A 12,957-nucleotide genomic window follows, 5' to 3' on the forward strand; every position below is an offset into this window, starting at 1 on the left:
GTTTAATAAGAACAAGGCAGCGCATTAATCCACATCATTCATAAATATGAGGGGAAACTTGCTAGAAAGGCAAACAGGTTGTCTGTCTTGTTACATGCACTCAGCACCTGGCCTTTACCCCGCAGGACCATTAGAGGGCATTCAAAGCAGGAGATAACAAAGCTGGACTACCCAGTGGTACGAAACCCACATGAAATAACATACAATCATACATAAAAAGCCAAACGGCCCTATTAGACAAAGTCTGGTGTAATTACAGCCTGCACAATAGATGAGAACCTGCTTTTCCCAAAACATCAGCTGTGGTGGGTAAAACGGGTTCTTTTTATATCTTTTTGCTCACAGCCTGTTTCTATATGCGTTTCCACGCTATGTCTCTCTCTCCATCCCTCTCTCTAGTAACCTTATTATGGGTATCTTCGGCCTACATCTGACTGAGTCTGGCTTTGAGCCTAGTCCCGCCCCTCCCGGCCTTTCTCCTCCTCCTCTGCCCCCCCTACATCTCCTCCCTGCAACAGGATTTGAAGGCGCGCGGAGAGGGAGGGGGCAGAGCCGAGAGAAACAAAAAACGTGACTAGGCACCCAAAGCGTCGTGTTATGCAACAACTGACCTACTAACATACATTTTGAGACTCCGAGAGAGGGAGAGAGAGAGAGAGAGAGAGAGAGGGGAGGGAGAGAGAAATAGAGAGAGAGAGAAATAGAGAGAGAGGGGGAACTGGAGCAAGTCACCAACATAACATGAGGAGCACACTGAGAATAAGCGACACTGTGTTCACACTCTCATACATACCTGCACTAATCGAAGAGCTCGTGTTTTGACGGTGAGGGACAAACGCAGCATCTCGCTGGACCATCTTGGCATTGCTTTCTGTGGATTCTTATTTTCAGACGCAAAAGGGTACGTTTTTTTTTTGTTTTGTTATTACTGATATTCATGACTGCGTTCTTACCCTTATATATGGTGTTGAATACAATGATGCAAGGAGACGTTATTACAAATATTTTGCTTATTGATTGTGCGCAATTTTGGAGTTCGTTGCCGCTCTGACTCGCTGCTGCAGGTCAGCGTTTGTTTTGGTACTTGGATGCATTTTCTCAATGTCAAGGCGAGGCTGTTTTCCCCTTCTCCACTGTGGGTGGTGAAGTGCGTGTGTGTGTGTAGGGAGGGGGGGGGAGAGGTTGTGGGATTCCTTCAGGAAAAAAAAGGTGCGGGGCCACTTACTGGTTGCAGGAGCCACGGGGAGGCGAATAAACATATTTTTGGAGCGGTGCCATAGTTGTAATGTAATGGGGTCACACCGTTCCGTGCTATTGTGCTGTTGTGATACATATCCCAGCCATCTAGTCGAGGTTTGTTATGATGCTTTTGGGGGCGATCTTGGTTTATTCATCCCAATTTCAGTGATGTAATGCACCTGCCGTTCATAGCACACATGGCTTAGACGTAAGTAATTAACGAATAATAATTAGAGTATGCAGTTGTATTTAGTGTGATTGTAGAATAATAATAATAATAATAATAATAATAATAATAATCATCATCATCATCATCATCATCATCATAATCATCATCATCATCATCATCATCACCATCATCATAATAATAAGGTTATTATGGAACAACAATAATAAAGAATGTCCCATGTTAAATTTATCTCATGCCAGATGTAGCCTATATGTTCATGTTGAAATAGAAAAGAGACCCTCAGAGCGCGACTTATTTCTGCGGGGCTCCTTTTGGGTTAATAGGCTAGTCCATGCGGACAACTGGAAAAATCCCATGCAGGCTCTGAGGACACACTTCTCGTCGTCACGTGTAGCCTAGTAGTTCTATGTAAAGGTTAACGCGGCTGTGCAGCCTTCAGGTTAACCCTTCAGTAGCAGACTGAGCAGCAAACACACACCAGCGCGCACCGGCAGGCGCGCCGCTTTGGACACTTTGGACATATAAGTTAGCCTATAGCTTGCTTGTTCTCTTTGTTTACAACCACGGACTGAGAAATAAAAAGCAGAAGGCAAAGATGAAGAATGGTGAACTTCACAGGCTCGGCTGACTAGCTGCAAGGTGAGGTGTGATAGCGGGTATAGTTCAAAACATCTGGGTCAAATGTGGGTCAGATGTGCTACTAGATTCCAGACAAGCTGAAGTGTGGGTGACAACTACAGAACAGTAATAGACTTAGTTGTGTTTAATATGATCGCAGAGCAACATCTGTAGGGACTTTGTTGTTGATATGCGGCTGTTTTGGAGACATGTGGGTGCAATGCCAGCATAGGGGGATTCATGCAGTTGCCTTGGACGACTTGCCTTGAGGATCCGATTAAATATGCATTAAGGCGATTTGTCAGACTGTGCAACAAAGGAGCCGTGCCGAAGAAGGTAGCATCTTCCTTGCAATGTGCTGATACGTGCGTAATGAGAAATTAAGCGTGATTGTGTCTGATTTGCAAAGAAGGATATGCTATTCAAACTCTGAATGAAACAAGATGATATAACATTTATAACTGAACTTGAGCGGCTATAACAACTCCGCTTGAATGAAGGCCAACAGTTGCTCAATATGCAGAGGTGTAAAATGCTGTAATATCGGCTGCATTTGCCCTATTAAATATATGGCTACAAATGACCTTACATAGTTAGAACAATCAAGGGCAACACATGTCTGATTTTTAGAATTTTCGCTTTTCCTTTTGAAAGAGAATATTCCGCTTGGCATTATTTTACACACCGGCTTTGTGGGTTACACTGCACGTGGGCTTGGGTTACCCCCCCCATCACCCCACCTCCCCTCCCCTCCCCTCCCTTACACCGCCCCCCACCCCTTCCCCTTGCAGCATTTGTTCTCCAGCGATGGCATGCGTTAGGGCGTCACACGCATAAATATTTTACATACATTTAGGACTTCACAGATAATATGTTGTCGTTTAACACACGCCCAATGGGAACACGTATTGTTTAGGGCTCAAATTAATTAATTTCAAATTTAATTCCATCACTGTTATGAAAGTGCCACCCCCCCTCTCTTGAATGGGTGAAGCACGATGGTATACGCATTTTACGCACTGTAAGTCATTTAGACCCGCATGCAGTATGTCTACACGCAGCATCTCTAAACCATTGAAGACACATTCTAGAGGTTATGCAGGTTGCATAATAAATGAATTAAATAATTAAAATGGATTAGAGAGCGGGGGAGATTACGCAATCGGCGGAAACCCATAGTCTGTGGCTATGCAGCGCTGCGCTTTGCTGCGAAGGGGCTGCTGCCAATTGGTTGGCGTACACACTGGGTCTCTATGCCAGCCACGAATGTAGGTCACATTAGTCCTAAGGGAGGGGGATGAGGCGCACAACCGGCGCTGACTAGAAAGACAGAATCAAAACCGCACCAAAATAAATCCTCGCCCCGCCATAACAAAGGAACGAAGCAGTCATGCAGAAATAGAAGATTGACGTGCTGATAGAGCCGCATGCGACCCAATACAGATTTATCCTTTCCCTCTTTTTAATACAATTCGAAAAAAAGTATTTACAGGAGTAAATGCTACTGCTCTCCTTTTTGAGACCCACCCCTTTTTTTTTTTTAGATAATTTCAACCATATTGCATCATTGAACTGTAATTTTGAAGACAAAAAAAAGAACTAGGCTTATCCATAATTTCTCTGTGGTCTATCAATTTGGCTAAATGCTTTCCCAGTATCATCTTAAGGCTTGTTTAAAAACTTAACAAAATAGACCCACTTAAACTCAGGGAGTGAGTTCATGGTCAGAAGTACCAAGTGGTTTCCATCCTGTCCTCCTCCTTGGCCTCTTGACTTTCTCGGGGTTTCCTGGCACATGTAAGATGATAAAAGACGAGGGCCGTGCTTTGTTATTGCGCTGCGGTTTGGAGCCAGGGGAAAGGCGAATTACAGCGTTTAGTAGGCCAAGGGAGCACATGTGACTGGGGAAACACATGGACTGGGTCACTGTGCTTTTTTTTTCCCCCTTTTTAAGAGAGGGGCGATATGGCTGTGTGTTCGTGGAACAAGGAGCTGGCTGGGATAGGACTCCGCCTTGCTGGCTTGCTGCCCAGTTCCCTAGTTTAGTCCCCCCCCCCCCCCCCCCCCCCCCCCCCCCCCCTCTTTACCTTCTTTCTTGGGAAGATAAACTCAGCCCCAGACTTGGAATTCAAGTAGACCCCACCCATGACATCGACCCCCCCGACCCCGCAGCACGTGCCATACATTGCATTCTTCCCAGGGGGGTAACAGTTTCATCATTCCCCTTTCTCTGAAAGAATCCCCCCCCCCTTCCCTCCCCCTCAACCTTTTTTATTTTAGACCTGCTCCCATTTCCTGAACCGCTAGACAGAAACACGTGCAGCGTTTGAACTCGGTCCACGGTTTCCAGAGCTCGTCGCCACATTTAGACGGCTGCGGTGTGGGCCTGGTGGCTGTGTGAGAGCGAGTGCAACTTGGATTATTTCCCTGTGCTATCATTCCACAAGTGCCACAGAGACCTAGCGATGACACGTGAAGAATATATGATAGATCGGAAAGAGTAATCTAGGTCAAGGCACGTGACATGTGACTGGAGGTGGAAATATGGGGCTGCAGAGTAGGTTTGCTCGCTTCAGTGGGAACGCATTTGTGCTTTTGAGCTGGAAAATTAAACTGGGAAGTCACTCAAGCCCTCTGCTTTACAAATAAAACAGCTGTAGTTTTGTTTGCTTTTGACAGAAATCGTTTACCACTGTTCGTTTGGTCTAGCATTCTGCATCTCCAAAGCTTTTACTACAACAAAAAGAGAAACCTTGAATGGAATGGATTACAACTAGGCACACAAAGGATGGGCTATAAAGGCTGTCACTTTGTTAACGCAAAGGAGTGCCAAGCACACCTAGTAACCGGGTATGATTCACACTCATTCACATGGCTTAGCCTAATATCGAGAGGGAGAGAAAGAGAAACACAGAGAGAGAGAGAGAGAGAGAGACCATGGTGAGTTAATTAGACACTAGAGTTCATTCATGTCTCTAGTCTCCATCCTGGCTTTAGGAGAGACATGCAGTTTACGCAATCAATGACGTCAATCACCCTTCTTTTGTTATAAAATGCTGTTTTCTCACTATCTGCTTTTGGCCATGTCAGTTGACTGGTTCAGAGAGAGAGAGAGAGGGAGAATGTCAGATATGATTGGCTGCCCCATCTGTTTTTTTCCCTTTTGTTGCCATGGGTGACACATTCTCTCTATTGGCGCAATACCATCATCGTCGCCATCGCCACTGGTCCCCCCCACCACCACCACCACCCGGCTATAATCTCATCTCCTTTCCTTTCTTTGTTTTATCTCTCCCTCATTGATTCCCTTCATTTCTTTGTTTCCACTCCACTAGCTCTCACCTTGCTCTATATTTAGACTGTGCTCTAATTCCCTGCGTCTCCCTCTTTTTCCCTTTTCTTTTTTCTCTTTCTTTCTCTTTATCTCATCTCTCTTTCTCTCTTTTTCCTATCTCTCCCTCTTTCTCTCTCTCTCTCTCCCTCTTTCTCTCTCTCTCTCTCTCTCTGCCTCACCTCTCTGGAGCGCCGCTGACCTATATTCCAGGCAGCGAGCCGTACAGTATAGGCAGCTAGCCTTGTGTTTACTAAGTACGCTCGGTCCCCAGTTTCTGGGTCAGTGGGACACACAGAGAGACAGCCTCTCCCCTGATTCTTTCTCCCTCATGCCCCACAGCCACATGTAAAAGGCTCATGGGAATGACCTTAAATTGCTCCATTTAGCCAAGCAGAGGGAAAAGCCAGACAGCAGCGTCTTTAATTTCAAATAATTGTGAATCCAATGTGGATTTTTAAGAATTAAATGTTTTAGTCAACATCAAATACCTCTAAAGCTGTGATGCTTTGAAAGGAAATGCAAAAACCTGCCTTTCTGATTACCAAAGACTGATATGGTCCTGTCCAGTATTCAATCAACAATTGTCAACTACATTTTATAGCCAAAATAAGTCATCCTGCATGGAGAATCTGGGCTGAAAGCCATGTTGAATGTGTGGATACGCCTGGAGTTACATAATCGTGTCAACTCCTAGGATGAGCAGAGTATAACCCGGGTAAACAACCTGCCAGATTATGAGATTACAGATGCAGACAGTATAATAGTGTTTATGCAGTTTAACCTAGGAATGCAGATGTTGAGTAACACACTTTTACTGCTGCTGGCAACATGGATGGAATGTATCATTGTTACTCATTGGAGAATACTGATAAACGCAAATATAGAATGAATTACGTATTACAGTATTACACCATGTAACCATTTAATACCTCATTCAGTTTATCAAACTCATCACATAAGGTAATATAGTCCAGTTACAAAACGAGGGACTGATGGAAAACTATCTCTGTGATGATCAGTAATATGATAATTGTGTAATAGTAGTGGAACATAAATAATAGATTTCCTAATATTTTTTTCCAGCAAGTGTCTTATCTCAAGACATTAATCAGGGGCATGCAACCATAACAGCTTTGATTGCAATGCCTATATAATTTATCACATTGATGCCAGTTGAATCAGTAAGTCTCTTTGTACGACATATTCCTCCTTTTCTTTCCATCTTTGATTGAACTCTAAATAAAAACAGAAGAGAACAGGTTACCACCAACAGCATTTAAAAGCAGCACTTTTCCGTTGAACCCATTGGTATTGTGCCACATGACAACATCATAACGGCTTTGTCTGGAAGCACACCTGTTCAGCTCATTACTGGGGGCTCCCTGCTGAGCCTAAGCTCTCAGCCACCCATCTCCATAGTTATGAGACTGCCTGACCACCCTGGTGTTTAACTAAAGTCAGCTACTCAGTTAACACGCCTGCTTATTCCTGCCCACCCCCCTCCTCCCTTCTTTCCAGGGGCCCTTGACCTATATTTATCAATGCCCCACTTCCCGGCCGCCCCCACACCTCCAAATCTCTTGCCCTAGTCTCAGCCTCTTTATCCTTGGCCTGCCCCGGCTGCTGCCTTTGTCTGTCTTATCTCTTCGCTCTGCATCATTGATTTGGCATTGAGTTGTTTTGGCGAAGAAGGTTGCCACATTCCACAGTGGATGAATGTATGCAGGGCAGCGGTGTTTAAGCAGTGTTTGTGAGAAGTGATTCTCAGTGGAAAAGCTGAAGCAGCGCGGTAGTCCTTCAGGATGTTGTTGTTATGAAATATTTGCCTGTGACCCAGAATTCTAAAATGGATCCAGGGAACCCCACCCGCCCTGCACCTGGTGCACCCTCTGCACTGTCTGTCCCAAATACTCATCAGGCAAGCCAAGAGAGCTAATCCGTAAACAGTCTACTTTTTATAGTCTCAGCATCACAGGTCCCTTTCATTCCATATGTCAAAATCATGCAATTTTGGTGGAATTACAGAATTTACATAAAAAATAATGTGTGCACTTGACTTGTCTGCCACATATGCAGTAATAATTAGAATTGGCTTTCAATACTGCCTTTGAGCTTCCTCAGAAAAAGTGAGGTCAGATATTTCTGTGTGTTAAAGATGCAACGTGGAACTGGTACTTGGTGAAAAAACCCCAAATAAAAACAGCACCATTAGCTTTGGAATGAACTCAATGCCCACATTACATCACAAAAGTCAACATCAACATGCCAGGCTAAGGGTCAGGGGTCACAGGCCACAGACAGAGCAGATCAATAGCAGGGCCAAAAGGTCAGACAGTGGTTACTAAGGTCTAGAGACCATTCATTGGTTGCTAGGGGTGACACAGTCAATCAAAGCCAGACATGCCAAAACAATAGAGTAAAGCTGTAAGGATGTGAGAATGTTTTCCTCCCATAAAGTTCTTTGATAACTATGCATACAAAAAAGTAACAAAAGAAAACAACAGAAACAGACATGACAAACAATGCCTAAAAAGATAGAATTTACAACCTCATATGTGAATGCACAGTGGAACATCAGCAGTCCACATGGATTAACAGATCTGCTTTTTTTTGTTCTTTGTCTCCACAGCCTTCATCTCGCAGTCAACTGAAGAGAGAAGAGAGACAGACAGAGGGATAGAAAGAGAGAGAAAAAGAGAGAGCAAGGCTCCCCAAGAGACTGACAAGCTGAGGTAGACGGACTGACCTACATCCTGCTACCCGCCTGGAGATGTAGGACACTTCTCCGCCAGCTCAGCTCAGTACATTGCTCTCACGCAAAACATTTAAAAACAAACAGCAAAAAAGCGTCAGAGGATTTCCCCCCCAAAGGAAATTTGTCACATTCTGCCGACTTTAAGGAATTTGAGCAATCTGATCCAGTTTAGCCGTGAAAGACTTTGAAGAGCCTGGACACTGAACAGTGAGCAAGAACCCTTCCAGTGGATAAATGAGGGTTGCTAATGCTAAGATCCAGCTGTTCTTGATCTTTTTGGCTAATTCGGACACTTGAGCTACGCTATACAAACTAGACTGAGCCTGCAGTAAGCAGATTTACTTTAATCTTAAAGTTGTCTTACATACACCCAATGAGTTTCAACCGTGAAGGAGCAAAAACGCCAAGAGAGTTTTTGACAGATCCTGGTACTTAGGAAACTATCAGACCAAGATCTTTAAGAGAAAGCAATCAAACACCCTTTACCACCACCCCCTCCTTCCCCTTGACCTCTGACCTAATTCCATCCCCAGTTGTCCTGGCAAGATTTCAAACTGGCTGCTGTTAGACAAGAATGGAAAGTCTGACTTCAGCTCTTAAAACATTAAACAAAGACTCAGGGAATAACTTCAACTGCCTTGAGACCTTCACAAGTTACGAAGAGTCTCTCCCCTCCCCACAAGAGACACCAACTCGCCTGGGGCGCCTCATTAAACCCAAACCCAATATGAGCTGCAGGCGAAAGCGCGAGTTCATCTCTGATGAGAAGAAAGATGCCTCCTACTGGGAGAAACGTCGCAAGAACAATGAGGCCGCCAAACGATCCCGGGAGAAGCGCCGTCTCAATGATATGGTTTTGGAGAACCGTGTCATGGCTCTGAATGATGAAAATGTGAGGCTCAAGACAGAGCTGCTTCAGCTGAAGCTGCGCTTTGGCCTTATAAGCACTGCCTCCTACATGGAGAAGAGCCAGCAGATTGGTGGAGGCAACAACACAGGGAATGGAGGCTCCTCCTCCTCCTCTTCTACGCACTACTACTCCAGTGGCTACTCCAGCGGCTCTCAGGTGATGATGAACTCTGATTCTTCTGAGACAGAGCAGTCGGGACCCAGTGAAAGCCACAGGCAGCTGGTGAAATACTCCCCGCGTGGCTCCCTCTCCGACATGTCCGACAGCTCCTCCAGGGACAGCCCTGAGCCAATGGGCTTTGAGATCAAGCAGGAGGGTGAGAGGCTGGAGATGGACATTGCCAATGGCACCACCACCCAGATCATGTTCAACATCCACCGCGGCCTGGCCTCTGTACCCACTCACCACCAGATCCAGCAAAACTCTCAGGAACTGGAGACTGCCTACCACAGCCAACAGCAGCAGCACCACCTTCACCAACAACAACAACAGCCCCATCAGGAGTCTGTCACCGCTATCAACACGATCAGCCAGCCTGCCCCTCACCCACCTGCTGCCCAGAGGAGTGTCATTCTGTATCGCTCCAGCAGTGCCTCCTATCCAGTGGAGTCTCTGACCAGGCCCCAGGACATGGATCTGCAGGCAGCCCAGAAGCAGAGCAGCAGCAATGGCCAGACATGTGTCAGCCGACTGTCCCAGTCCATGGAGGGCATCACAGAGAGCTCTACAGAGACACTGGCTGAGGTGACAAAACAGCTGGAGAGAAAGACATTAGACTCCCCTCCATATGAGCTCCCAGACAGCCGTAGCGAGGCGGGGGAGAGACAGGTGTACAGAGTTAGCCAACTCTCCCAGCAGCAGCAACAGCAGCAGGAGCGTGGCTCTTCTGCAGGTCTGGGCCCAGAGCTCCTCCACAAACATGATGAGGGGGCCCCCCAGTCCCACCTGTACCACCATCTCCAGCAGACTCATCACTCATACCTCAGTGCCCAAGACGAGGAGCCACCTGTACTGACCTACGAGGGTGGGCCCAGGAATGAGGCTTACTACCACCGCCTCTCCGCCTCCTCTAGCAAGGACACGTCATCCAGTGATGGAGATCCCCGCAGCTCCGACAAAGAGGCCTCCACCGATGACGAGTCCCCGTCCTCCTCCTGCTCCGACACGGGCAGCTACCACAACCAACATCTGTCTGGCCTCCACCAGCCTGCCTCACCTCTGCCCTCCACCCAGGGCTGCTCTCAGGCCCAGGGCAGGGATCCCCAGGGGGAAGTCAAGGGCACAGCATTACCCCACAAACTCAGACTCAAACACAGGGCCATGAGCACGAGCGGGAGCAGCGGCTCTGGCCAGGACTCCCCGACCACCCCTCCCTCCGCCACGCTGCCTCCCCTGCCCCAGCATCCCTACTTGGCCCTTGCACCACAACAGAACATTATGAGAGAGGGCCTGAGCCCGATCTGCAAACAGGGAGTGTCAGGGGAGGGGACCAGGAAGGAGAATGGGAAAAAGGAGCAAGGAGGGCGACGAAACAAGAGGCGAGATTAGGTGACGTTCACTTTTAGAGCTGTCTCTGATGCTCTATAAAGAAAAGACACTGTTTCTCCTCTATGAACCACCCTGCCATCATGCCTTTGCCCCGTATTCACATCCCTCCCTCAAGCCCTTGGGACAATGAAGCTGGGCTTTTCTACTCCCCCACCCCACGTCACCAAACAAGGCTGGACTTCTTGGGGGCTGTATCATATGTGTATATATTGTACAGATTTGTCATTTCTTACATCCTCTCCATACTTACAGAAGCACTTTTGTTTATGTAATGAGAGGAGGAATGGAACTGCCTGCTTTTCTACTTTTGTCATTCAACAATATTCAGTATTAGAGTACATCAGCAAAAGCACATCTAGATCATTTTCAAAACAGAATGTAGTAAATCAAAAATGTTCAAGCGTTATCAATACTATTAATTTGGTACATATCCAACTGTAGACAAACATACACATGTATGGTTATCTGCCTTAATTAAAATCAAATGCAAACATATACTGGGGACATTCCCTTGACCAAAGAAGCAACAACAACACTACAAATATTAAGTTCCATCCCTCTTCCCGGACCCTACCTCTACCGACCCATATCTCCCCAACCATCTCCATTATTTCGCAAAAGACCGCCATCACCTTTATTTTTCAAGCACTTGGTTTGTATATTACTGTGACATATGAATATATGTATCTTATATAAATATATATTTTACAAAGAAAATTTGAAGAAAAACACAACAAAAAATGCAGCAAATCTGCAATGGTAAAAGAAGATTTGGAAAGTGACCATCCTATTATTAATCACAATTACTGTACAGTCACATTGTGTCTACTGTTGCTACAGTACCCATTCAAATTAAAACGCCTCTCTTTTGATTGTTGAGCTTTAGCATTAATCACTTGTTAATGCCCTGTTTACAGAGAAATGGCGTCCAGTTTGGAGAGCCACCAGCACTGAGAACATGTCGTTTCCTGAGGCAGGGACCTCATTAAAATGTTTTGATAATTTAACAAAACCTTTAACCAGCCTTTAAACGTTTGGTGGAATAGAATTCACCTGCTGCAGGCTATAAGCCTATAGTCAATTTGAGCTTTATCAACCATATCCTGTTGTTGTTACCATTCACTGGCCCAATGTATTTATTTCCCTGTTCTCTATATGCCCATCACTGCAGAAAAGCCCACAGGAACATAGACTACGAATGTGTACAGACCTTCTTAGATGCATACTGCAGCCCAGGTTTAACTGTAATGCAGACACGGGATGCCTGAAGGCACAAGTAGCAGGAATCAAGTCACGTATATGTAAACACACTACAATGCACTGAGCTCTGAACAGTAAGGAGAAATACTCATTTCCTCTCATGCATAAAGAGCCTCTGCAGTTAAATTCATTGATATGAAATGAGGTTTTGTGGTATGACTAGGCATTGACCACATGGCCCTTGAGACTCTTATTAAAGCCCAGATATGAGATAATTGAATTAGTGAGAAATAAAACATAATGCAATACCCAAATCTCTGTAAAACTCCAGTTGGAGCCAAGGTTAAGCTTTACTAATTAAGTTTAAAAAAAAAAAACATGGACAATCTGTACTTTGTTAATGAAAATAGGGATTTCCCTTGCTTCCCGTGTGCCTCAGTTATTCATTTCAGGGATATTCATCCCTTTCTCATTGTAGTTCTGATACTGGGCGGTAATGAATTGCCTGCACTGGATCCTAGTTTAAACAAGAGTCTATGTACCATGTTTGGCTTTTTGGCACTTGTGTATAAATGTAAAGTTCCCCTTCCCTCGAACAACACTGTAATGTTTATTTCATTGGTTTTATATCTTATTTTTTTGTCAAGGTGTTGTTCTGTTTTTCTCTATACTGTGTCTTTCTCCTATTGACTGTGATGACATGTATTTGCCTCATTCCTCCTCTCCCCCTCCCTTTTTTCAATGTGTATTAATCAGTAATGTTTGTGGTTTTGCTGATGGTTTTATGAAAAAGACAAAAGGACAAAAAAAGAAACAGGCAAGGATTGTGTGGTGTTTAGAGATGGGTGGTGGTTGGTCTGGTTGGTCAATACCATCGCTTCCTTTTGACATGAATATGTATGTAAAGACACTAATGTTCATCGTGGAAGATGGAAGCATTTCAAGATTGAAAACAAAATAAAAAGAATGTTGACCTTCTCAACATATCATGAAAAAAGTGGGTTTTTCTCCATTATTCTTCCGCTGTCTGTTTTCTTTGGCACAATGAAACCTATTTGAAGGTCACACACATTTAAATGAACAGCTATACTTAGTACTCAGCTGGAACCGGAGCCTGCCAAAATCATGAAGCCTGGTTGTAAAAATGGGTTGAGGAATACCAA

At 45.1% G+C, this 12,957-nt stretch overlaps 1 protein-coding gene across 2 annotated transcripts; it reads left to right on the forward strand.

Annotated features, from left to right (window-relative positions):
- Window positions 1–766: 766 nt before the first annotated feature.
- Window positions 767–12,747, forward strand: nfil3-2 (nuclear factor, interleukin 3 regulated, member 2). Of its 2 annotated transcripts, none has more exons than XM_071522223.1 (2): window positions 767–901; window positions 8,011–12,747. In XM_071522223.1, exon 2 carries the CDS (start codon window positions 8,711–8,713, stop codon window positions 10,592–10,594), a length of 1,884 nt encoding a protein of 627 aa, XP_071378324.1. In that variant the 5' UTR covers window positions 767–901; window positions 8,011–8,710; the 3' UTR covers window positions 10,595–12,747. The 2 variants fall into 2 exon arrangements, with proteins under 2 accessions (XP_071378324.1, XP_071378325.1); XM_071522224.1 differs by lacking the exon at window positions 767–901 and adding an exon at window positions 2,005–2,068.
- The last annotated feature ends 210 nt before the right edge of the window (window positions 12,748–12,957 follow it).

Source organism: Centroberyx affinis, unplaced genomic scaffold, assembly GCF_046629955.1.
Source record: "Centroberyx affinis isolate AG114_WGS23_722 - 3 ecotype Tasmania unplaced genomic scaffold, CSIRO-AGI_Caff_v1 ptg000968l_1, whole genome shotgun sequence".
NCBI lineage: Eukaryota > Metazoa > Chordata > Actinopteri > Beryciformes > Berycidae > Centroberyx > Centroberyx affinis.